This window comes from Oncorhynchus mykiss, chromosome 27 (assembly GCF_057628025.1).
Source record: "Oncorhynchus mykiss isolate SJ-2025 chromosome 27, ASM5762802v1, whole genome shotgun sequence".
Taxonomy (NCBI): domain Eukaryota; kingdom Metazoa; phylum Chordata; class Actinopteri; order Salmoniformes; family Salmonidae; genus Oncorhynchus; species Oncorhynchus mykiss.
In genome coordinates this window covers 45178985-45206716 of record NC_143048.1, presented here as the reverse complement: position 1 = coordinate 45206716, position 27732 = coordinate 45178985, and the positions used below count along the sequence as shown (strand labels likewise).

The 27732-nt window shown below is 45.9% G+C and overlaps 1 protein-coding gene across 5 annotated transcripts in view; it reads right to left on the bottom strand.

Annotated features, from left to right (window-relative positions):
• The window catches only part of LOC110508084 (rho guanine nucleotide exchange factor TIAM1), a 217684-nt gene that overhangs the window by 4485 nt on the left and 185467 nt on the right, over positions 1 to 27732 (bottom strand). For all 5 annotated transcript variants that reach the window (XM_090224100.1, XM_090224103.1, XM_090224104.1 and 2 more), the window contains 9 exons: positions 18565 to 18771; positions 15997 to 16065; positions 15144 to 15269; positions 14257 to 14365; positions 9330 to 9509; positions 7821 to 7939; positions 3869 to 3977; positions 3137 to 3195; positions 2931 to 3039 (listed from right to left, as the gene is read on the bottom strand). In XM_090224100.1, coding sequence (XP_090080226.1) covers positions 2931 to 3039; positions 3137 to 3195; positions 3869 to 3977; positions 7821 to 7939; positions 9330 to 9509; positions 14257 to 14365; positions 15144 to 15269; positions 15997 to 16065; positions 18565 to 18771 — 1087 coding nt within the window. The remainder of the gene's footprint in view (positions 1 to 2930; positions 3040 to 3136; positions 3196 to 3868; positions 3978 to 7820; positions 7940 to 9329; positions 9510 to 14256; positions 14366 to 15143; positions 15270 to 15996; positions 16066 to 18564; positions 18772 to 27732) is intronic.

Sequence of the window (27732 nt, the reverse complement as noted above, 5' to 3'; positions counted from 1 at the left end):
GTTGAATTTTAAGAGTGTACAGTACCAGTCAAATGTTTGGACACACCTACTCGTTCAATGGTTTTTCTTTATTTGAACTATTTTCTACATTGTAGAATAATAGTGACGACATCAAAACTATTAAATAACACATATGGAATCATGTAGTAACCAATAAAGTGTTAAACAAATCAAAATATACTTTATATTTGAGATTATTCAAATAGCCACTCTTTGCCTTGATGACAACTTTGCACACTCTTGGCATTCTCTCAACCAGCTTCACTTGGAATGCTTTTCCAACAGTCTTGAAGGAGTTCCCACATATGCTGAGCACTTGTTGGCTGCTTTTCCTTCACTCTGCGGTCCAACTCATCCCAATTTGGTTGAGGTCGGGGGATTGTGGAGGCCAAGTCATCTGATGCAGCACTCCATCACTCTCCTTCTTCGTAAAATAGCCCTTACACAGCCTGGAGGAGTGTTGGGTCATTGTCCTATTGAAAAACAAATGATAGCGGGATGGCATATCGCTGCAGAATGCTGTGGTAACCATGCTGGTTAAGTGTGCCTTGAATTCTAAATAAATCACTGACACCAGCAAAGCACCCCCACATCACCACACCTCCTCCTCCATGCTTCACGGTGGGAACCACACATGCGGAGATCATCCGTTCATCCACATCGCATCATCCATTCATCCACATCGCAAAGACACGGCGGTTGGAAACAAAACTCTCCAATTTGGACTCATCAGACCAAAGGACAAATATCCACCTGTCTAATGTCCACTGCTTGTGTTTCTTGGCCCAAGCAAGTCTCTTCTTCTTATTGGTGTCCTTTAGTAGTTGTTTCTTTTTAGCAATTTGACCATGAAGGCCTGATTCTCACAGTCTCCTCTCAACAGTTGATGTTGAGATGTGTCTGTTACTTGAACTCAGTGAAGCATTTATTTGGGCTGCAATTTCTGAGGCTGGTAACTCTAATGGACTTATCCTCTGCAGCAGAGGTAACTCTGGGTCTTACTTTCCTGTGGCGGTCCTCATGAGAGCCAGTTTCATCAGCGCTTGATGGTTTTTGCGACTGCACCTGAAGGAACTTTCAAAATTTTCCAGATTGACTGACCTTCATGTCTTAAAGAACTGATGAACTGTCGTTTCTCTTTGCTTATTTGAGCTGTTCTTGACATAATATGTACGTGGCCTTTTACCAAATAGGGCTATCTTCTGTATACCACCTCTACCTTGTCACAACACAACTAATTGGCTCAAACACATTGAGAAGGAAAGAAATTCCACAAATGAACTTTTAACATGTCACACCTGTTAATTGAAATGCATTCCAGGTGACTACCTCATGAAGCTGGTTGAGAGAATGCCAAGAGTGTGCAAAACTGTCATCAAAGCAAAAGGGTGGCTACTTTGAAGAATCTCAAATATAAATGAATATATATATATTTTTTTTTTAGTTACTACATGATTCCATATGTGTTATTTCATAGTTTTGATGTCTTCACTATTATTCTACAATGTAGAAAATAGTAAAAAATAAAAACCCTAGAATGAGTAGGTGTGTCCAAATGTTTGATCGGTAGTTTATGTCGCTGTAGCGTCTGCCAAATGACTCAATATGTGACAAAATGTATTTCACAAATCATCAGTATGGCTGACAGTACCTTGGTTATTGAGGGATCTATATTGAACTGCACCTTGGTTATTGAGGACTCTATATTGAACTGCACCTTGGTTATTGAGGACTCTTTATTGAACTGCACCTTGGTTATTGAGGGCTCTATATTGAACTGTACCTTGGTTATTGAGACCTCTATATTGAACTGCACCTGGGTTATTGAGGGATCTATATTGAACTGTACCTTGGTTATTGAGGCCTCTATATTGAACTGTACCTTGGTTATTGAGGCCTCTATATTGAACTGTACCTTGGTTATTGAGGGCTCTATATTGAATTGTACCTTGGTTATTGAGGGCTCTATATTGAACTGTAAGTTGGTTATTGAGGGCTCTATATTGAACTGTAAGTTGGTTATTGAGACCTCTATATTGAACTGTACCTTGGTTATTGAGGGATCTATATTGAACTGTACCTTGGTTATTGAGACCTCTATATTGAACTGTACTGTACCTTGGTTATTAAGGCCTCTATATTGAACTGTACCTTGGTTATTGAGGCCTCTATATTGAACTGTACCTTGGTTATTGAGACCTCTATATTGAACTGTACTGTACCTTGGTTATTGAGGCCTCTATATTGAACTGTACCTTGGTTATTGAGGGCTCTATATTGAACTGTAAGTTGGTTATTGAGACCTCTATATTGAACTGTACCTTGGTTATTGAGGGATCTATATTGAACTGTACCTTGGTTATTGAGGCCTCTATATTGAACTGTACCTTGGTTATTGAGACCTCTATATTGAACTGTACTGTACCTTGGTTATTGAGGGCTCTATATTGAACTGCACCTTGGTTATTGGGGGCTCTACATTGAACTGTACTGTACCTTGGTTATTGAGGCCTCTATATTGAACTGTACCTTGGTTATTGAGGCATCTATATTGAACTGTACCTTGGTTATTGAGACCTCTATATTGAACTGTACCTTGGTTATTGAGGCATCTATATTGAACTGTACCTTGGTTATTAAGGCCTCTATATTGAACTGTACCTTGGTTATTGAGGGCTCTATATTGAACTGTAAGTTGGTCATTGAGACCTCTATATTGAACTGTACCTTGGTTATTGAGACCTCTATATTGAACTGTACCTTGGTTATTGAGGGCTCTATATTGAACTGTACTGTACCTTGGTTATTGAGGGATACATATTGAACTGTACCTTGGTTATTGAGGGCTCTATATTGAACTGTACCTGGGTTATTGAGGGATCTATATTGAACTGCACCTGGGTTATTGAGGCCTCTATATTGAACTGTACCTTGGTTATTGAGGGCTCGGACTTGGAGCGTGTCTGTGGAGATCATGTGACGGAAGCGGAATGGGTCCTTGTCTTCAGACGAGACAGACGACGCTCGATGGGAGCCACCCTGAGAGACACACAGACAGACCTTAGATACAGACAGACCCAACAGACCAACACGCACCTGCCCCCAACCATGATATCATCAGAGCAATGGAACTCACCATTTTCTTCTTCTGCTTGGAGCCATCCTTGCACACAAACACCACGGCTGTTTTGAAGACTGAACGAAGAAGAATGGTTAGCAGCAAGACTTCTCACACTGATTTCTCAAAACCACTTCATTGTTTGAGTAATACTTTTCAAATACACAAGTAAGTTACCATAATATATTATTATGTGATCATTGAGTTATCGGGCTTGCACTCAGTCCCAAATGGGCTGTGGTCAAAAATTGCGCACTATATAGGGAATAGGGGACACCGTTTGTCATTAGACAGAGTGGTACATGTATCCTTAACTAACAGACAGCCACTCTAAGAGTGATCTAGAGAAGGATCTAAGTAGATTCATCCTGTTCTAGAACTAGAATCCCATTAGCTGCAGGGTTCTGAGTAGATTCATCCTGTTCTAGAACTAGAACCCCATTAGCTGCAAGGTTCTGAGTAGATTCATCCTGTTCTAGAACTAGAACCCCATTAGTTGCATGGTTCTGAGTGGATTCATCCTGTTCTAGAACTAGAACCCCATTAGCTGCATGGTTCTGAGTGGATTCATCCTGTTCTAGAACTAGAACCCCATTAGCTGCATGGTTCTGAGTGGATTCATCCTGTTCTAGAACCCCATTAGCTGCATGGTTCTGAGTAGATTCATCCTGTTCTAGAACTATAACCCCATTAGCTGCATGGTTCTGAGTAGGGTATTAGGATGCACACTAGGTGTTGTCCTTAACGTACTGAATGCAGCCAGTTGGGGTTCTTTCTTCCATTTGCCCAGGGAGGAGGGAGGGTTGATCCAGGCTACGCTGGTGTGGAGCAGCAAGTCACCCATCGACAGATCAGCAACCTACAACACAACCATGTTACAACACAACCATGTTACAACACAACCATGATACAACACAACCGTGATACAACACAACCATGTCGTCACAACACAACCATGATACAACACAACCATGTTACAACACAACCATGTTACAACACAACCATGTTACAACACAACCATGTTACAACACAACCATGTTACAACACAACCATGTTACAACACAACCATGTCACAACCATGTTACAACACAACCATGTCACAACACAACCATGTCACAACACAACCATGTCACAACACAACCATGATACAACACAACCATGTTACAACACAACCATGTTACAACACAACCATGTTACAACACAACCATGTCACAACCATGTTACAACACAACCATGTCACAATACAACCATGTTACAACACAACCCTGTCACAACACAACCATGATACAACACAACCATGTTACAACACAACCATGATACAACACAACCATGTTACAACACAACCATGTCACAACCATGTCACAACACAACAATGTTACAACACAACCATGTCACAACACAACCATGTTACAACACAACCATGTTACAACACAACTATGTTACAACACAACCATGTCACAACACACCCCTGTTACAACCATGTTACAACACAACCATGTTACAACACAACCATGTCACAACACAACCATGATACAACACAACCATGTTACAACACAACCATGTTACAACACAACCATGTTACAACACAACCATGTTACAACACAACCATGTTACAACACAACCATGTCACAACCATGTTACAACACAACCATGTCACAATACAACCATGTTACAACACAACACAACCATGTCACAACACAACCATGTCACAACACAACCATGTCACAACACAACCATGTTACAACACAACCATGTTACAACACAACCATGTTACAACACAACCATGTCACAACCATGTTACAACACAACCATGTCACAATACAACCATGTTACAACACAACCCTGTCACAACACAACCATGATACAACACAACCATGTTACAACACAACCATGATACAACACAACCATGTTACAACACAACCATGTCACAACCATGTCACAACACAACAATGTTACAACCAAACCCTGTCACAACACAACCATGATACAACACAACCATGTTACAACACAACCATGATACAACACAACCATGTTACAACACAACCATGTTACAACACAACCATGTCACAACCATGTTACAACACAACCATGTCACAATACAACCATGTTACAACACAACACAACCATGTCACAACACAACCATGTCACAACACAACCATGTCACAACACAACCATGATACAACACAACCATGTTACAACACAACCATGTTACAACACAACCATGTTACAACACAACCATGTCACAACCATGTTACAACACAACCATGTCACAACACAACCCTGTCACAACACAACCATGATACAACACAACCATGTTACAACACAACCATGATACAACACAACCATGTTACAACACAACCATGTCACAACCATGTCACAACACAACAATGTTACAACACAACCATGTTACAACACAACCATGTCACAACACAACCATGTTACAACACAACCATGTTACAACACAACTATGTTACAACACAACCATGTCACAACACACCCCTGTTACAACCATGTTACAACACAACCATGTTACAACACAACCATGTCACAACACAACCATGATACAACACAACCATGATACAACACAACCATGTCACAACACAACCATGTTACAACACAACCATGTTACAACACAACCATGTCACAACACAACCATGTCACAATACAACCATGTTACAACCAAACCCTGTCACAACACAACCATGATACAACACAACCATGTTACAACACAACCATGATACAACACAACCATGTTACAACACAACCATGTCACAACCATGTCACAACACAACAATGTTACAACACAACCATGTTACAACACAACCATGTTACAACACAACTATGTTACAACACAACTATGTTACAACACAACCATGTCACAACACACCCCTGTTACAACCATGTTACAACACAACCATGTTACAACACAACCATGTCACAACACAACCATGATACAACACAACCATGATACAACACAACCATGTCACAACACAACCACGTTACAACACAACCATGTTACAACACAACCATGTCACAACCATGTTACAACACAACCATGTTATGTCACAACCATGTCACAACACAACCATGATACAACACAACCATGATACAACACAACCATGTCACAATACAACCATGTCACAACACAACCATGTCACAACACAACCATGTTACAACACAAACCTGGAGAACATTTGGAGACAACACCGAACCTCTTCTTACAACAACACCACCACCACCGTACCTCTTCTTACAACATCACCACCGTACCTCTTCTCACAACACCACCACCGTACCTCTTCTCACAACACCACCACCGTACCTCTTCTTACAACACCACCGTACCTCTTCTCACAACACCACCACCGTACCTCTTCTCACAACACCACCACTGTACCTCTTCTCACAACACCACCACCGTACCTCTCCTTACAACACCACCGTACCTCTTCTTACAACACCACCGTACCTCTTCTCACAACAACACCACCACCGTACCTCTTCTCACAACAACACCACCACCGTACCTCTTCTTACAACACCACCACTGTACCTCTTCTTACAACAACACCACCGTACCTCTTCTTACAACACCACCACCGTACCTCTTCTTACAACACCACCACCGTACCTCTTCTCACAACAACACCACCACCGTACCTCTTCTCACAACAACACCACCACCGTACCTCTTCTTACAACACCACCACCGTACCTCTTCTTACAACAACACCACCGTACCTCTTCTTACAACACCACCACCGTACCTCTTCTTACAACACCACCACCGTACCTCTTCTCACAACGACACCACCGTACCTCTTCTTATAACAACACCACCGTACTTCTCACAACACCACCGTACTTCTCACAACACCACCACCGTACCTCTTCTCACAACACCACCACCATACCTCTTCTTACAACAACACCACCGTACCTCTTCTTACAACACCACCGTACCTCTTCTTACAACACCACCGTACCTCTTCTTACAAAAACACCACCACGTACCTCTCCTTACAACACCACCACCGTACCTCTTCTTACAACACCACCGTACCTCTTCTTACAACACCACCACCGTACCTCTTCTTACAACACCACCACCGTACCTCTTCTTACAACAACACCACCGTACCTCTTCTTACAACAACACCACCGTACCTCTTCTCACAACGACACCACCGTACCTCTTCTTATAACAACACCACCGTACTTCTCACAACACCACCGTACTTCTCACAACACCACCACCGTACCTCTTCTCACAACACCACCGTACCTCTTCTTGCAACACCACCACCACCGTACCTCTTCTCACAACACCAACGTACCTCTTTCTTACAACACCACCACCGTACCTCTTCTCACAACAACACCACCGTACCTCTTCTTACAACACCACCACGTACCTCTTCTCACAATGACACCACCGTACCTCTTCTTATAACAACACCACCGTACTTCTCACAACACCACCGTACTTCTCACAACACCACCGCACCTCTTCTCACAACACCACCACCGTACCTCTTCTTACAACAACACCACCATACCTCTTCTTACAACACCACCGTACCTCTTCTCACAACAACACCGTACCTCTTCTCACAACAACACCGTACCTCTTCTTACAACAACACCGTACCTCTTTCTTACAACAACACCGTACCTCTTTCTTACAACAACACCACCGTACCTCTTTCTTGTCTCCACTCTGCTCCGCTATGAGCTGGTCAAACACCAACCCAAACTCCTCGTGGATCTTCTGCATCTCATTGATGTGACTGGCCACCTTGTTCATGGCCTTCATAGCGACTGGACAGGAAGGAGAGAGAAGAGAAGCGCTGTTAGTATAATCTACTAGAGGAAATGACTCATTGTCACAATGACTACATCTTAATGTTGCCAAGTAGTAGTGTGCAGTACACCCATTTCGCCATTGATGAAATAAGGATACGTACACGCACACGCACACGCGCACACGCACACGCGCACACGCACGCACACACACACACACACACACACACACACACACACACACACACACACACACACACACACACACACACACACACACACACACACACACACACACACACACACACACACACACACACACACGCTAGCCTGGTTAAATAAAACATGGAAATAAATGCTGACCTTATGGTAATGCTCTCTCACATGACCCACCCACCCACCCATTACCCACCCCCCCTCCTTACCATTCAGGTGATAGTGTTCTTCACTGTCAGGGTGAGCCAGTGAGTGCAGCTCTCTCAGTAGTAGTGGGTACTATAGGACACACCCCTCCCTCCCTTCCTCCTTACCATTCAGGTGATAGTGTTCTTCACTGTCAGGGTGAGTCAGTGAGTGCAGCTCTCTCAGTAGTAGTGGGTACTATAGGGCACACCCCCCCTCTCCCTCCTCCTACAGCTCTCAGTAGTAGTGGGTACTATAGGACACACCCCTCCCTCCCTCCCTCCTTACCATTCAGGTGATAGTGTTCTTCACTGTCAGGGTGAGTCAGTGAGTGCAGCTCTCTCAGTAGTAGTGGGTACTATAGGGCACACCCCCCCTCTCCCTCCTCCTACAGCTCTCAGTAGTAGTGGGGACTATAGGACACACCCCTCCCTCCCTCCCTCCTTACCATTCAGGTGATAATGTTCTTCACTGTCAGGGTGAGTCAGTGAGTGCAGCTCTCTCAGTAGTAGTGGGTACTATAGGACACACCCCTCCCTCCCTTCCTCCTTACCATTCAGGTGATAGTGTTCTTCACTGTCAGGGTCCGTCAGTGAGTACAGCTCTCTCAGTAGTAGTGGGTACTATAGGACACACCCCTCCCTCCCTCCCTCCCTCCTACAGCTCTCTCAGTAGTATTGGGTACTATAGGACACACCCCTCCCTCCCTCCCTCCCTCCCTCCCTCCCTCCCTCCCTCCCTCCCTCCCTCCCTCCCTCCCTCCCTCCTACAGCTCTCTCAGTAGTATTGGGTACTATAGGACACACCCCTCCCTCCCTCCCTCCCTCCTACAGCTCTCTCAGTAGTAGTGGGTACTATAGGACACCCCCCTCCCTCCCTCCCTCCCTCCCTTCCTCCTTACCATTCAGGTGATAGTGTTCTTCACTGTCAGGGTCCGTCAGTGAGTACAGCTCTCTCAGTAGTAGTGGGTACTATAGGACACACCCCTCCCTCCCTCCCTCCTTACCATTCAGGTGATAGTGTTCTTCACTGTCAGGGTCCGTCAGTGAGTACAGCTCTCTCAGTAGTAGTGGGTACTTCAGAACTCTCTGGATGGGTTTGATCAGGTAGGACTCCAGGGTTGAGGAGTGTTGCTGTTTCGGGTTCCTCTCTTCCAGAAACGCCTTGAAGTCTGCATCGGTCTTAGCTAGATGCAATGAGAGGGGAGGAGAAGGTTTTACACACGTAACCTCCAAGTGTTTCAGAGGAGCTGGATAATTAAATAACATCCAACATAGAGAAGTCCCCCTGAATGTTTGCGGCTACCATGCTCTTACGTCAGGGGTGTCAAACTCATTTTTATGTTACCTTTATTTAACTAGGCAAGTCAGTTAAGAACAAATTCTTATTTTCAATGACGGCCTAGGAACAGTGGCAGAACGACAGATTTGTACCCTGTCAGCTCGGGGGTTTGAACTTGCAACCTTTCGGTTACTTCCTTCCTCTAACCACTAGGCTACGCTGCCGCTCATTCCACGGAGGGCCTTGTGTCTGCAGGTTTTTCCTTTCCCTCTCAATTAATACCTAGACAACCAGGCGAGGGAGTTATTTCCTTAATTCATCAAGCAAGTACAAGGAAGGAGCAAAAACCCGCAGATATTCGGCCCTCTGCGGAATGAGTGTGACACTGGAATGAGTGTGGAATGAGTTTGACACTGGAATGAGTGTGGAATGAGTTTGAGTGTGGAATGAGTTTGACACTGGAATGAGTGTGACACTGGAATGAGTGTGGAATGAGTGTGACACTGGAATGAGTGTGGAATGAGTTTGACACTGGAATGAGTGTGGAATGAGTTTGACACTGGAATGAGTGTGACACTGGAATGAGTGTGGAATGAGTTTGACACTGGAATGAGTGTGGAATGATTTTGACACTGGAATGAGTGTGGAATGAGTTTGACACTGGAATGAGTGTGGAATGAGTTTGACACTGGAATGAGTGTGGAATGAGTTTGACACTGGAATGAGTGTGGAATGAGTTTGACACTGGAATGAGTTTGACACTGGAATGAGTGTGGAATGAGTGTGACACTGGAATGAGTGTGGAATGAGTTTGACACTGGAATGAGTGTGACACTGGAATGAGTGTGGAATGAGTTTGACACTGGAATGAGTTTGACACTGGAATGAGTGTGGAATGAGTTTGACACTGGAATGAGTGTGACACTGGAATGAGTGTGACACTGGAATGAGTGTGGAATGAGTTTGACACTGGAATGAGTTTGACACTGGAATGAGTGTGGAATGAGTTTGACACTGGAATGAGTGTGACACTGGAATGAGTGTGACACTGGAATGAGTGTGGAATGAGTTTGACACTGGAATGAGTGTGACACTGGAATGAGTGTGGAATGAGTTTGACACTGGAATGAGTGTGACACTAGAATGAGTGTGGAATGAGTTTGACACGGATGTGATCTGGTAAAGAAAGTGTACTGTCATAAAATAACACCTCTCTTGTGGGGTTGAATATTCAGCGGTGGTCAAGACCGGAGGGGGGGTGGGGGGGGGGGGGGGGATCAAGACCAGAGGAGGGAGAGACCGAATCAAGACCAGATTTGTACCTTGTCAGCTCGGGGGTTTGAACTTGCAACCTTTCGGTTACTTCCTTCCTCTAACCACTAGGCTACGCTGCCGCTCATTCCACGGAGGGCCTTGTGTCTGCAGGTTTTTCCTTTCCCTCTCAATTAATACCTAGACAACCAGGTGAGGGAGTTATTTCCTTAATTCATCAATCAAGTACAAGGAAGGAGCAAAAACCCGCAGATATTCGGCCCTCTGCGGAATGAGTGTGACACTGGAATGAGTGTGGAATGAGTTTGACACTGGAATGAGTGTGGAATGAGTTTGAGTGTGGAATGAGTTTGACACTGGAATGAGTGTGACACTGGAATGAGTGTGGAATGAGTGTGACACTGGAATGAGTGTGGAATGAGTTTGACACTGGAATGAGTGTGGAATGAGTTTGACACTGGAATGAGTGTGACACTGGAATGAGTGTGGAATGAGTTTGACACTGGAATGAGTGTGGAATGATTTTGACACTGGAATGAGTGTGGAATGAGTTTGACACTGGAATGAGTGTGGAATGAGTTTGACACTGGAATGAGTGTGGAATGAGTTTGACACTGGAATGAGTTTGACACTGGAATGAGTGTGGAATGAGTGTGACACTGGAATGAGTGTGGAATGAGTTTGACACTGGAATGAGTTTGACACTGGAATGAGTGTGGAATGAGTTTGACACTGGAATGAGTGTGACACTGGAATGAGTGTGGAATGAGTTTGACACTGGAATGAGTGTGACACTGGAATGAGTGTGGAATGAGTTTGACACTGGAATGAGTTTGACACTGGAATGAGTGTGGAATGAGTTTGACACGGATGTGATCTGGTAAAGAAAGTGTACTGTCATAAAATAACACCTCTCTTGTGGGGTTGAATATTCAGCGGTGGTCAAGACCGGAGGGGGGGTGGGGGGGGGGGGGGGGGGGGATCAAGACCAGAGGAGGGAGAGACCGAATCAAGACCAGAGGGGGGAGAACAAATCAAGACCAAGACCAGAGAGGGGGAGAGACCGAATCAAGACCAGAGGAGGGGTGGGGGGGATCAAGACCAGGGAGGGTTAGAGACCGAATCAAGACCAGAGGGGGGGTGGGGGGGATCAAGACCAAGACCAGAGAGGGGGAGAGACCGAATCAAGACCAGAGGGGGGGTGGGGGGGATCAAGACCAAGACCAGGGGGGGAGAACGAATCAAGACCAGGGGGGGGGGGGATCAAGACCAGAGGGGGGAGAGGCCGAATCAAGACCAGAGGGGGGAGAACAAATCAAGACCAAGACCAGAGAGGGGGAGAGACCGAATCAAGACCAGAGAGGGGGAGAGACCGAATCAAGACCAGAGAGGGGGGGGGGAATCAAGACCAAGACCAACGGGGGTCTCCCCACCCTCCAGTCTGGAAGAGGTCTCCCCACCCTCCAGTCTGGAAGAGGTCTCCCCACCCTCCAGTCTCAAAGAGGTCTCCCCACCCTCCAGTCTCGAAGAGGTCTCCCCACCCTCCAGTCTCGAAGAGGTCTCCCCACCCTCCAGTCTCGAAGAGGTCTCCCCACCCTCCAGTCTCGAAGAGGTCATTCGACACTGTCCTGACAGACCTGCTATAGCTATGAAGAGGTCATTCGGGGACCCCTTAAAGCTCACTAAGGCCTCCAGGGGGTCCTAAGCCCACAGTAAGAGTCACTGTCCCAAATGGCACCCTATTCCCTATATAGTGCACTACTTTAGACCTGAGCCCTATTCCCTATGTAGTGCACTACTTTAGACCAGAACCCTATTCCCTATATAGTGCACTACTATAGACCAGAACCCTATTCCCTATATGGTGCACTAATGTAGACCAGAACCTTATTCCCTATATAGTGCACTACTTTAGACCTGAGCCCTATTCCCTATATAGTGCACTACTATAGACCAGAACCCTATTCCCTATATGGTGCACTACTGTAGACCAGAACCTTATTCCCTATATAGTGCACTACTTTAGACCTGAGCCCTATTCCCTATATAGTGCACTACTTTAGACCTGAGCCCTATTCCCTATATAGTGCACTACTTTAGACCTGAGCCCTATTCCCTATATAGTGCACTACTATAGACCAGAACCCTATTCCCTATATGGTGCACTACTTTAGACCAGAACCTTATTCCCTATATAGTGGTACTACTATAGACCAGGGCCCTATTCCCTATATAGTGCACTACTATAGACCAGGGCCCTATTCCCTATATAGTGCACTACTATAGACCAGAGCCCTATTCCCTATATAGTGCACTACTATAGACCAGAGCCCTATTCCCTATATAGTGCACTACTATAGACCAGAGCCCTATTCCCTATATAGTGCACTACTATAGACCAGTGCAGGGTGGAGGAAGTCGGTTCGGTGGGGTGGAGTCAGGGAGGAACGCTTCAGGTTTATTAACCCTTTATGAGCACCTTGGACACACACACAACCACGCACACACACACACAACCATGCACACACACAACCACGCATACACACACACACACACACACACAACCACGCACACACACACACAACCATGCACACACACAACCACGCATACACACACACACACACACACAACCACGCACACACACACACAACCATGCACACACACAACCACGCATACACGCACACACACACACACAACCACGCACACACACACACAACCATGCACACACACAACCACGCATACACACACACACAACCACGCACACACACACACACACAACCATGCACACACACACAACCACACACACACACAAACACACAACCACGCACACACACACACAACCACGCACACACACACACAACCACGCACACACACACACACAACCACGCACACAACCACACACACACACACACACACAACCACGCACACACACACACAACCACACACAACCACGCACACACACACACACAACCACGCACACACACACACAACCACGCACACAACCACACACACACACACACACAACCACACACACACACACACACACACACACAACCACGCATACACACACACACACAACCACGCATACACACACACACAACCACGCATACACACACACACACACACACACACACACACACACACACACACAACCATGCACACACACACACACAACCACGCACACACACATACACACACACACACACACGACCACACACAACCACACACACAAAGCCACGCACGCACGCACGCACACACGCACAAACACACACACACACACACACAAACAACCACACACACACACACAAACAACCACGCACACACACACACACACAAACACACAACCACGGATACACACATACCAACTGTGTTTAACTCACCTTTCACGAGCACCTTGGGGACTTTGGTGTGGCTGGCGCAGAACGCACTGTAGATCTTAAACCGATCTGCATAGTACAGGAAAGAACCTCCTAGAGAGAAGAGGATTTTCTGACAAGGAGAGGAGAGAGTCGTGGTTACACAATGTGTTTTGGTAGCGGCCTTACAGTTAAAATGGAGAGGAGAGAGTCGTGGTTACACAATGTGTTTTGGTAGCGGCCTTACAGTTAAAATGGAGAGGAGAGAGTCGTGGTTACACAATGTGTTTTGGTAGCGGAGGACAGTTAAAATGGAGAGGAGAGAGTCGTGGTTAATCAATGTGTTTTGGTAGCGGAGGACAGTTAAAATGCCAGGTGTAGGTTTGACACTCGTTCCAGCCAGGCTGTTTTTTGGATCCAAGCAGAGCCTTATTTCATTTAAGGAAGCATGTTATTTTGTTGTTCCAGGAAGAGCCCTCTTTCACTTAAGGCAGGCTGTTATTGTGTCGTTCGAGGCAGGCTGTTATTTTGTCGTTCGAGGCAGGCTGTTATTTTGTCGTTCGAGGCAGGCTGTTATTTTGTCGTTCGAGGCAGGCTGTTATTTTGTCGTTCGAGGCAGGCTGTTATTTTGTCGTTTGAGGTAGGCTGTTATTTTGTCGTTCGAGGCAGGCTGTTATTTTGTCGTTCGAGGCAGGCTGTTATTTTGTCGTTTGAGGCAGGGTGTTCTTTTGTCGTTCGAGGCAGGATGTTCTTTTGTCGTTTGAGGCAGGCTGTTATTTTGTCGTTCGAGGCAGGCTGTTATTTCGTCGTTCGAGGCAGGCTGTTATTTTGTCGTTCGAGGCAGGCTGTTATTTCGTCGTTCGAGGCAGGCTGTTATTTTCGTCGTTCGAGGCAGGCTGTTATTTTTGTACCTTGAACTGGTCTACTCTCTCCAGCTTCTCCAGGTCTGGGACCAATCTGGTCCCGTCTTCTAGAGTCTTCAGGAATTCCACCTGGAACTCCACCATCTCAGGCAGGTTCCCAATCAGAATGTCCAGCTGGAGACGCAAAGAAAGGGAATATATTATATTTCAATGCATCAATGAATTACATACAAGCTCAAGAGTCCAATTACATTGAGAGGTATGCATCCCAAAATGGCATCCCTACTACCTATAGAGTGCACTATTTCCGTGCACTACATAGGAGATAAGGCTGCATTCTGGCCGCACCAGTGAGGGTGTTGAAGTGAGGAGATCCTTTTAAAGCAATAGAACCATCTGTGTCCCATCAACATCACAGTGTCACTTTCTCTTCTCTCTTTAAACATCCTCCTCTCCCTCCCTCCCCCGCTCTCGTCCTCCCCCTCTCTCGTCCTCCCTCTCTCTCGTCCTCCCTCTCTCTCGTCCTCCCTCTCTCTCGTCCTCCTCCTCTCCCTCCCTCCCTCTCTCTGGTCCTCCCTCTCTCTCGTCCTCCCTCTCTCTCGTCCTCCCTCTCTCTGGTCCTCCCTCTCTCTCGTCCTCCCTCTCTCTCATCCTCCTCCTCTCCCTCCCTCCCTCTCCTACACACAGCACACTCAGTACACAGTTACGCAACAGCCTATCTGAGAAACATTTTAGTACCAGATACATTTAAGCTACAGAATGGATTCCCTGTGTGTGTATGGATTATATGTGTATGTGTGTGTGTGTGTGTGTATGGATTATATGTGTAGGTGTGTGTGTGTGTGTGTGTGTGTGTGTGTGTGTGTGTGTGTGTGTGTGTGTGTGTGTGTGTCAGTCATACCTCATCCTGAGTGAGGCAGGTCTCCTTCTGTAGTGGGGTTAAATACCTCCCGATGAGACAATGAAGATCCTGTGTAGACAAGAGTGAATCAGGCCTTGATTAGAGTGCTGAACACAAACAGACACACACTCACGAGGATAGTTCAATAAAGGTGAAATAAAATTTAAAAATAAATGGATATAAACATACACTGACAAGGAGAATAGAATACACTTGGGTTTAAATGGCAGATTTAACATCTCTGATCACAACCAAGGTATTCAACTGTACTATACACTAACAGTGTTGAATTAAAATAATACTGTTCCTAATCACATGTAAAGATCCTTTATTCTCTGACTGGGTTTGTTAAAGTATTATGACATCTCTGTCAAGTAATATCTCTGTTTCTATTTAGATCAGATTACATATTAATATCTCTGTTTTTAGTTAGATCAGATTACATATTAATATCTCTGTTTCTAGTTATATTAATATGTAATCTGATCTAACTAGAAACAGAGATATTAATATGTAATCTAATCTAACTAGAAACAGAGATATTAATATGTAATCTGATCTAACTAGAAACAGAGAGATCAGATTACATATTAATATCTCTGTTTCTAGTTAGATCAGATTACATATTAATATCTCTGTTTCTAGTTAGATCAGATTACATATTAATATCTCTGTTTCTAGTTAGATCAGATTACATATTAATATCTCTGTTTCTAATTAGATCAGATTACATATTAATATCTCTGTTTCTAGTTAGATCAGATTACATATTAATATCTCTGTTTCTAGTTAGATCAGATTACATATTAATATCTCTGTTTTTAGTTAGATCAGATTACATATTAATATCTCTGTTTCTAGTTAGATCAGATTACATATTAATATCTCTGTTTCTAGTTAGATCAGATTACATATTAATATCTCTGTTTCTAGTTAGATCAGATTACATATTAATATCTCTGTTTCTAGTTAGATCAGATTACATATTAATATCTCTGTTTCTAGTTAGATCAGATTACATATTAATATATCTGTTTCTAGTTAGATCAGATTACATATTAATATCTCTGTTTCTAGTTAGATCAGATTACATATTAATATCTCTGTTTCTAGTTAGATCAGATTACATATTAATCTCTGTTTCTAATTAGATCAGATTACATATTAATATCTCTGTTTCTAATTAGATCAGATTACATATTAATATCTCTGTTTCTAATTAGATCAGATTACATATGTATTGAGGTTATATTGTGGGTTTTCTTTGATATCTCAGAGCTTTTTGTAACCCAGTTATAATACTGTAATATGTATTGCTTTGCTATATTCTGTAACCCAGTTATACAGTTATACAATATTATTGCTGCGATCTGTAACCCAGATATAACTCTGCCCAGTCACATTTGTCCTGTACAGAATGGGGTTGGCAGTATGTCTGTCTGCCATTTGTCCTGTACAGAATGGGGTTGGCAGTATGTCAGTCTGTCAGTCTGCCATTTGTCCTGTACAGAATGGGGTTCGCAGTATGTCTGTCTGCCATTTGTCCTGTACAGAATGGGGTTCGCAGTATGTCTGTCTGTCAGTCTGCCATTTGTCCTGTACAGAATGGGGTTGGCAGTAAGTATGTCTGTCAGTCTGCCATTTGTCCTGTACAGAATGGGGTTGGCAGTATGTCTGTCTGTCAGTCTGCCATTTGTCCTGTACAGAATGGGGTTGGCAGTATGTCTGTCTGCCATTTGTCCTGTACAGAATGGGGTTGGCAGTATGTCTGTCTGTCAGTCTGCCATTTGTCCTGTACAGAATGGGGTTGGCAGTATGTCTGTCTGCCATTTGTCCTGTACAGAATGGGGTGGCAGTATGTCTGTCTGTCATTTGTCCTGTACAGAATGGGGTTGGCAATAAGTCTGTCTGTCAGTCTGCCATTTGTCCTGTACAGAATGGGGTTGGCAGTAAGTCTGTCTGTCAGTCTGCCATTTGTCCTGTACAGAATGGGGTTGGCAGTATGTCTGTCTGTCAGTCTGCCATTTGTCCTGTACAGAATGGGGTTGGCAGTAAGTATGTCTGTCAGTCTGCCATTTGTCCTGTACAGAATGGGGTTGGCAGTATGTCTGTCTGTCAGTCTGCCATTTGTCCTGTACAGAATGGGGTTGGCAGTATGTCTGTCTGCCATTTGTCCTGTACATAATGGGGTTGGCAGTATGTCTGTCTGTCAGTCTGCCATTTGTCCTGTACAGAATGGGGTTGGCAGTATGTGTGTCTGCCATTTGTCCTGTACAGAATGGGGTTGGCAGTATGTCTGTCTGCCATTTGTCCTGTACAGAATGGGGTTGGCAGTATGTCTGTCTGTCAGTCTGCCATTTGTCCTGTACAGAATGGGGTTGGCAGTATGTCTGTCTGTCTGTCAGTCTGCAAAGGGCAAGTGTCAGATGCATCTGAATTCTTCACTTGGAGAACCCCCCCACGCAACACACACACAAACCCCCCCTCCCACAACCCCCATCCATAACCCCCACCACAACCCCCATCCATACCCCCCACCACAACCCACACAAGAGATGTAGTACTGACTTTAACATAGGTGCGTTCGGTCTCCACCAGCTCACAGATGACTTTGCGAAGCTTGTCGGCGTCGGAGAGCTGACGGGTGCCGGTGGCGGTGCCGGTGGCGGGCGGAGGGACGGGCGACTCCAGGCTGGGGGAGGAGGAACTTGTGGCACACTCAGACGGATTCATGTCATGGAGACTGCGGCAGAATGCTGCAACCTGCTCCGTACTCTACAGAGGGAGAGAGAGAGAGAGAGAGGGGGGGGGATGGAGAGGAGAGAGAGGGAGAGAGAGGGATGGAGAGGAGAGAGAGGGATGGAGAGGAGAGAGAGGGAGAGGGATGGAGATGAGAGAGAATGAGGTAGAGATGGAGAGGAGAGAGAAGGATGGAGAGGAGAGAGGGATGGAGGAGAGATAATGAGGTAGAGATGGAGAGGAGAGAGATGGAGAGGAGAGAGAATGAGGTAGAGATGGAGAGGAGAGAGAAGGATGGAGAGGAGAGAGGGATGGAGGAGAGATAATGAGGTAGAGATGGAGAGGAGAGAGATGGAGAGGAGAGAGAGGGAGAGGGATGGAGATGAGAGAGAATGAGGTAGAGATGGAGAGGAGAGAGAAGGATGGAGAGGAGAGAGGGATGGAGGAGAGATAATGAGGTAGAGATGGAGAGGAGAGAGATGGAGAGGAGAGAGAGAGAGGGATTGAGAGGAGAGAGAATGAGGTAGAGATGGAGAGGAGAGAGAAGGATGGAGAGGAGAGAGGGATGGAGGAGAGATAATGAGGTAGAGATGGAGAGGAGAGAGATGGAGAGGAGAGAGAGAGAGGGATTGAGAGGAGAGAGAATGAGGTAGAGATGGAGAGGAGAGAGAAGGATGGAGAGGAGAGAGGGATGGAGGAGAGATAATGAGGTAGAGATGGAGAGGAGAGAGATGGAGAGGAGAGAGAATGAGGTAGAGATGAAGAGGAGAGAGATGGAGAGGAGAGAGAGAGAGAGAGAGAGAGAGAGGGGGATGGAGAGGAGAGAGAGAGATGGAGAGGAGAGAGATGAGAGGGATGGAGAGGAGAGAGAGAGAGAGGGATGGAGAGGACAGAGAGAGGGATGGAGAGAGAGTGAATGAGAGAGTGATGGAGAGAGAGAGGGCAAGATAGAGAGAGACAGAGAGTGATGGAGAGAGAGAGAGAGTGATGGAGAGAGAGAGAGAGTGATGGAGAGAGAGAGGGGAAGAGAGAAAATGAGTAAGACTACTTTGTACCTCAGTCCTGCAGGCGATGGAGGGAGGGATCAGAAGAACAGATGAATAAAGAGGACAGAAGAATCTGTTTACATCAGCCACGTCCTTCCGCTCTCTCTCTCTCTCTCACCCACTTATGTCTGTTTCTACCTCCTGATCAGTCTCTTCGAGGGAGGCAGGAGGGAGGAAAGTAAGTACGTACAGGTTTCCTTCAGTTCCTCCAACTCTGAGGCCGTCTGGCAATTAGTGACTACGCAGCGGGGAGAGGCAGGATGGAGAGATGGAGCGAGGACAGGAGAGGCAGGATGGAGAGATGGAGCGAGGACAGGAGAGGCAGGATGGAGAGATGGAAAGGGAGCTTTAAAAAAAATAATTTGCACTCATTCGTCTATTTTTGGCCTGTCATAAGTCTCTCTCTCTCTCTCTCTCCTTGTGTTTTCCTGATGATATTGATCTCTCTCTTTCTCCTTGTGTTTTCCTGATGATATTGATCTCTCTCTTTCTCCTTGTGTTTTCCTGATGATATTGATCTCTCTCTCTCCTTGTGTTTTCCTGATGATATTGATCTCTCTCTTTCTCCTTGTGTTTTCCTGATGATATTGATCTCTCTCTTTCTCCTTGTGTTTTCCTGATGATATTGATCTCTCTCTCTCTCCTTGTGTTTTCCTGATGATATTGATCTCTCTCTCTCAATGTGTTTTACTGATGATATTGATCTCTCACTCTCCTTGTGTTTTCCTGATGATATTGATCTCTTCCCCCCCCTTGTGTTTTCCTGATGATATTGATCTCTCTCTTTCTCCTTGTGTTTTCCTGATGATATTGATCTCTCTCTTTCTCCTTGTGTTTTCCTGATGATATTGATCTCTCTTCCCCCCTTGTGTTTTCCTGATGATATTGATCTCTCTCTCTCCTTGTGTTTTCTTGATAATATTGATCTCTCTCTCCTTGTGTTTTCCTGATGATATTGATCTCTCCTTGTGTTTTCCTGATGATATTGATCTCTCCTTGTGTTTTCCTGATGATATTGATCTCTCCTTGTGTTTTCCTGATGATATTGATCTCTCCTTGTGTTTTCCTGATTGCATTGATCTCTTCCCAGAAAATCAAAACCAAAACAATACATACAGCATGTTACCTAGGAGACCATGTTGCCTAGGAGACCATGTTGCCTAGGAGACCAGCAGTGTTAATCTGCATTGTTGGCCTATAAAAATGAAGTGCAGAAACAGATGGGTGGGTTGTTTGGCAACAAAACCGAGGCGTGCGCAACCATGGGGCAAAACAGACGGGGTTGACTTCGATTGTTGCCAACTATTCCTAAATCAATATAAAAACAAGATTATATTTTGGGTTCTGATGGGGTACGACAGTTGAACTAAGCCCATGAGGCATTTATAAAAGTTATATTCTTCAATAATCAATGGGTACATATCATTAATGTCTATGTACAAACATGAATGCCCTGCACAGTCAATCCTATTTCCCATTTAAAATAGACCACATGACCAAAAGTATATGGACACCTGCTCGGACATCTCCTTCAAAATCATGGGCATTAACATTAATTGGTTCCCCCTCTTTGCTGCTATAACAGCCTCCACTCTTCTGGGAAGGCTTTCCACTAGATGTTGGAACATTACTGCTATAACAGCCTCCACTCTTCTGGGAAGGCTTTCCACTAGATGTTGGAACATTGCTGCTATAACAGCCTCCACTCTTCTGGGAAGGCTTTCCACTAGATGTTGGAACATTACTGCGGGGACTGTTGCATTAAGATTTCCCTTCACTGGAACATAGGGGCCTAGCATGAACCATGAAAAAACAGCCCCAAACCATTATTCCTCCTCCACCAAACGTTAAAGTTGGCGCTATGCATTCGGGCAGGTAGCGTTCTCCTGGCATCCGCCAAACCCAGATTCGTCCGTCGGACTGCCAGATGGTGAAGCGTGATTCATCACTCCAGAGAACGTGTTTCCACTATTCCAGAGTCCAATGGCGCTGAGCTTGACACCACTCCAGCCGACGCCTGGCATTGCGCATGGTGATCTTAGGCTTGTGTTCGGCTGCTCGGCCACGAAAACCCATTTCATGAAGCTCCCGACGAACAGTTCTTGTGCTGACGTAGCTTCCAGAGGCAGTTTGGAACTCGGTAGTGAGTGTTGCAATCGAGGACAGACCATTTTTACACGCTTCAGCACTCGGCGGTCCCGTTCTGTGATATTGTGTGGCCCTACCACTTCGAATCAAATCAAACTTAATTTGTCACATGCACCGAATACAACAGTATAGACTTTACCGTGAAATGCTTTACGTACAAGCCCCTAAACCAACAGTATAGACTTTACCGTGAAATGCTTTACGTACAACCCCCTAAACCAACAGTATAGACTTTACCGTGAAATGCTTTACGTACAACCCCCTAAACCAACAGTATAGACTTTACCGTGAAATGCTTTACGTACAACCCCCTAAACCAACAGTATAGACTTTACCGTGAAATGCTTTACGTACAACCCCCTAAACCAACAGTATAGACTTTACCGTGAAATGCTTTACGTACAACCCCCTTAACCAACAGTATAGACTTTACCGTGAAATGCTTTACGTACAACCCCCTAAACCAACAGTATAGACTTTACCGTGAAATGCTTTACGTACAACCCCCTTAACCAACAGTATAGACTTTACCGTGAAATGCTTTACGTACAACCCCCTAAACCAACAGTATAGACTTTACCGTGAAATGCTTTACGTACAACCCCCTTAACCAACAGTATAGACTTTACCGTGAAATGCTTTACGTACAACCCCCTAAACCAACAGTATAGACTTTACCGTGAAATGCTTTACGTACAACCCCCTTAACCAACAGTATAGACTTTACCGTGAAATGCTTTACGTACAACCCCCTAAACCAACAGTATAGACTTTACCGTGAAATGCTTTACGTACAACCCCCTTAACCAACAGTATAGACTTTACCGTGAAATGCTTTACGTACAACCCCCTAAACCAACAGTATAGACTTTACCGTGAAATGCTTTACGTACAACCCCCTTAACCAACAGTATAGACTTTACCGTGAAATGCTTTACGTACAACCCCCTTAACCAACAGTATAGACTTTACCGTGAAATGCTTTACGTACAACCCCCTAAACCAACAGTATAGACTTTACCGTGAAATGCTTTACGTACAACCCCCTAAACCAACAGTATAGACTTTACCGTGAAATGCTTTACGTACAACCCCCTAAACCAACAGGGCAGTTCAAGAAGAAGAAAATATTTACCAAGTAGACTAAAATAAAAAGTAACACTAAGAATAACGAGGTTAAATAGAGGGTGTTACGGTACAGAGTCAATGTGGAGGTTATATACAGGGTGTACCAGTACCGAGTCAGTGTGGAGGTTATATACAGGGGGTACCGGTACAGAGTCAGTGTGGAGGTTATATACAGGGGGTACTGGTACAGAGTCAGTGTGGAGGTTATATACAGGGGGTACCGGTACAGAGTCAGTGTGGAGGTTATATACAGGGGGTACCGGTACCGAGTCAGTGTGGAGGTTATATACAGGGGGTACCGGTACAGAGTCAGTGTGGAGGTTATATACAGGGTGTACCAGTACCGAGTCAGTGTGGAGGTTATATACAGGGGGTACCGGTACAGAGTCAATGTGGAGGTTATATACAAGGTGTTACGGTACAGAGTCAGTGTGGAGGTTATATACAGGGTGTACCAGTACCGAGTCAGTGTGGAGGTTATATACAGGGGGTACCGGTACAGAGTCAGTGTGGAGGTTATATACAGGGGGTACCGGTACAGAGTCAGTGTGGAGGTTATATACAGGGTGTACCAGTACCGAGTCAGTGTGGAGGTTATATACAGTGGGTACCGGTACAGAGTCAGTGTGGAGGTTATATACAGGGGGTACCGGTACAGAGTCAGTGTGGAGGTTATATACAGGGGGTACCGGTACAGAGTCAGTGTGGAGGTTATATACAGGGGGCACCAGTACCGAGTCAGTGTGTAGGTTATATACAGGGAGTACCAGTACCGAGTCAGTGTGGAGGTTATATACAGGGGGTACCAGTACGGAGTCAGTGTGGAGGCTATATACAGGGGGTACCGGTACAGAGTCAATGTGGAGGCTGTATACAGGGGGTACCAGTACAGAGTCAATGTGGAGGCTAAATACAGGGGGTACCGGTACAGAGTCAATGTGGAGGCTATATACAGGGGGTACCGGTACAGAGTCAGTGTGGAGGCTATATACAGGGGGTACCGGTACAGAGTCAATGTGGAGGCTATATACAGGGGGTACCGGTACAGAGTCAGTGTGGAGGCTATATACAGGGGGTACGGTACAGAGTCAATGTGGAGGCTATATGCAGGGTGTACCGGTACAGAGTCAATGTGGAGGCTATATACAGAGGGTACCAGTACAGAGTCAGTGTGGAGGTTATATACAGGGGGTACCGGTACAGAGTCAATGTGGAGGCTATATACAGGGGGTACTGGTACCGAGTCAGTGTGGAGGTTATATACAGGGGGTACCGGTACAGAGTCAATGTGGAGGCTATATACAGGGGGTACTGGTACCGAGTCAGTGTGGAGGTTATATACAGGGGGTACCGGTACAGAGTCAATGTGGAGGCTATATACAGGGGGTACTGGTACCGAGTCAGTGTGGAGGTTATATACAGGGGGTACCGGTACAGAGTCAATGTGGAGGCTATATACAGGGGGTACCGGTACAGAGTCAATGTGGAGGCTATATACAGGGGGTACCGGTACAGAGTCAATGTGGAGGCTATATACAGGGGGTACCGGTACAGAGTCAATGTGGAGGTTATATAGAGGGTGTTACAGTACAGAGTCAGTGTGGAGGCTATATACAGGGGGTACCGGTACAGAGTCAATGTGGAGGCTATATAAAGGGGGTACCAGTACAGAGTCAATGTGGAGGCTATATACAGGGGGTACCGGTACAGAGTCAGTGTGGAGGTTATATAGAGGGTGTTACAGTACAGAGTCAGTGTGGAGGCTATATACAGGGGGTACCGGTACAGAGTCAGTGTGGAGGTTATATAGAGGGTGTTACAGTACAGAGTCAGTGTGGAGGCTATATACAGGGGGTACCGGTAGAGAGTCAGTGTGGAGGTTATATAGAGGGTGTTACAGTACAGAGTCAGTGTGGAGGCTATATACAGGGGGTACCGGTACCGAGTCAATGTGGAGGTTATATACAGGGGGTACCAGTACCGAGTCAGTGTGGAGGTTATATAGAGGGTGTTACAGTACAGAGTCAGTGTGGAGGCTATATACAGGGGGTACCGGTACCGAGTCAATGTGGAGGTTATATACAGGGGGTACCAGTACCGAGTCAGTGTGGAGGTTATATAGAGGGTGTTACAGTACAGAGTCAGTGTGGAGGCTATATACAGGGGGTACCGGTACCGAGTCAGTGTGGAGGCTATATACAGGGGGTACCGGTACAGAGTCCGTGTGGAGGTTATATACAGGGGGTACCAGTACAGAGTCAGTGTGGAGATTATATACAGGGGGTACCGGTACAGAGTCAATGTGGAGGCTATATACAGGGGGTACCAGTACCGAGTCAGTGTGGAGGTTATATACAGGGGGTACCAGTACCGAGTCAGTGTGGAGGTTATATAGAGGGTGTTACAGTACAGAGTCAGTGTGGAGGTTATATACAGGGGGTACCGGTACAGAGTCAGTGTGGAGGCTATATACAGGGGGTACCGGTACAGAGTCAGTGTGGAGGCTATTTACAGGGGGTACCGGTACAGAGTCAGTGTGGAGGCTATATACAGGGGGTACCGGTACAGAGTCAATGTGGAGACTATATACAGGGGGTACCGGTACAGAGTCAGTGTTGAGGCTATATACAGGGGGTACCAGTACAGAGTCAGTGTGGAGGTTATATACAAGGGGTACCGGTACAGAGTCAGTGTGGAGGTTATATACAGGGGGTACCAGTACAGAGTCAGTGTGGAGGTTATATACAGGGGGTACCGGTACAGAGTCAATGTGGAGGCTATATACAGGGGGTACCGGTACAGAGTCAATGTGGAGGTTATATACAGGGGGTACCGGTACAGAGTCAATGTGGAGGCTATATACAGGGGGTACCGGTACAGAGTCAGTGTGGAGGCTATATACAGGGGGTACAGGTACAGAGTCAATGTGGAGGCTATATACAGGGGGTACCGGTACAGAGTCAGTGTGGAGGCTATATACAGGGGGTACAGGTACAGAGTCAATGTGGAGGCTATATACAGGGGGTACCGGTACAGAGTCAGTGTGGAGGCTATATACAGGGGGTACCGGTACAGAGTCAATGTGGAGGCTATATACAGGGGATACTGGTACAGAGTCAATGTGGAGGTTATATACAGGGGGTACCAGTACAGAGTCAGTGTGGAGGTTATATACAGGGGGTACCGGTACAGAGTCAATGTGGAGGCTATATACAGGGGGTACCAGTACCGAGTCAGTGTGGAGGTTATATACAGGGGGTACCAGTACCGAGTCAGTGTGGAGGTTATATAGAGGGTGTTACAGTACAGAGTCAGTGTGGAGGTTATATACAGGGGGTACCGGTACAGAGTCAGTGTGGAGGCTATATACAGGGGGTACCGGTACAGAGTCAGTGTGGAGGCTATTTACAGGGGGTACCGGTACAGAGTCAGTGTGGAGGCTATATACAGGGGGTACCGGTACAGAGTCAATGTGGAGACTATATACAGGGGGTACCGGTACAGAGTCAGTGTTGAGGCTATATACAGGGGGTACCAGTACCGAGTCAGTGTGGAGGTTATATACAGGGGGTACCAGTACAGAGTCAGTGTGGAGGTTATATACAGGGGGTACCGGTACAGAGTCAGTGTGGAGGTTATATACAGGGGGTACCAGTACAGAGTCAGTGTGGAGGTTATATACAGGGGGTACCGGTACAGAGTCAATGTGGAGGCTATATACAGGGGGTACCGGTACAGAGTCAATGTGGAGGCTATATACAGGGGGTACCAGTACCGAGTCAGTGTGGAAGCTATATACAGGGGGTACCAGTACCGAGTCAGTGTGGAGGTTATATACAGGGGGTACCGGTACAGAGTCAGTGTGGAGGTTATATACAGGGGGCACCGGTACAGAGTCAATGTGGAGGCTATATACAGGGGGTACCGGTACAGAGTCCGTGTGGAGGCTATATACAGGGGGTACCAGTACAGAGTCAGTGTGGAGGTTATATACAGGGGGTACCGGTACAGAGTCAATGTGGAGGCTATATACAGGGGGTACCAGTACCGAGTTAATGTGGAGGCTATATACAGGGGGTACCGGTACAGAGTCAATGTGGAGGCTATATACAGGGGGTACCGGTACAGAGTCAATGTGGAGGCTATATACAGGGGGTACCGGTACAGAGTCAATGTGGAGGTTATATACAGGGGGTACCGGTACAGAGTCAATGTGGAGGCTATATACAGGGGGTACCGGTACAGAGTCAATGTGGAGGCTATATACAGGGGGTACCGGTACAGAGTCAATGTGGAGGTTATATACAGGGGGTACCGGTACAGAGTCAATGTGGAGGCTATATACAGGGGGTACCGGTACAGAGTCAGTGTGGAGGCTATATACAGGGGGTACAGGTACAGAGTCAATGTGGAGGCTATATACAGGGGGTACCGGTACAGAGTCAGTGTGGAGGCTATATACAGGGGGTACCGGTAGAGAGTCAGTGTGGAGGTTATATAGAGGGTGTTACAGTACAGAGTCAGTGTGGAGGCTATATACAGGGGGTACCGGTACCGAGTCAATGTGGAGGTTATATACAGGGGGTACCAGTACCGAGTCAGTGTGGAGGTTATATAGAGGGTGTTACAGTACAGAGTCAGTGTGGAGGCTATATACAGGGGGTACCGGTACCGA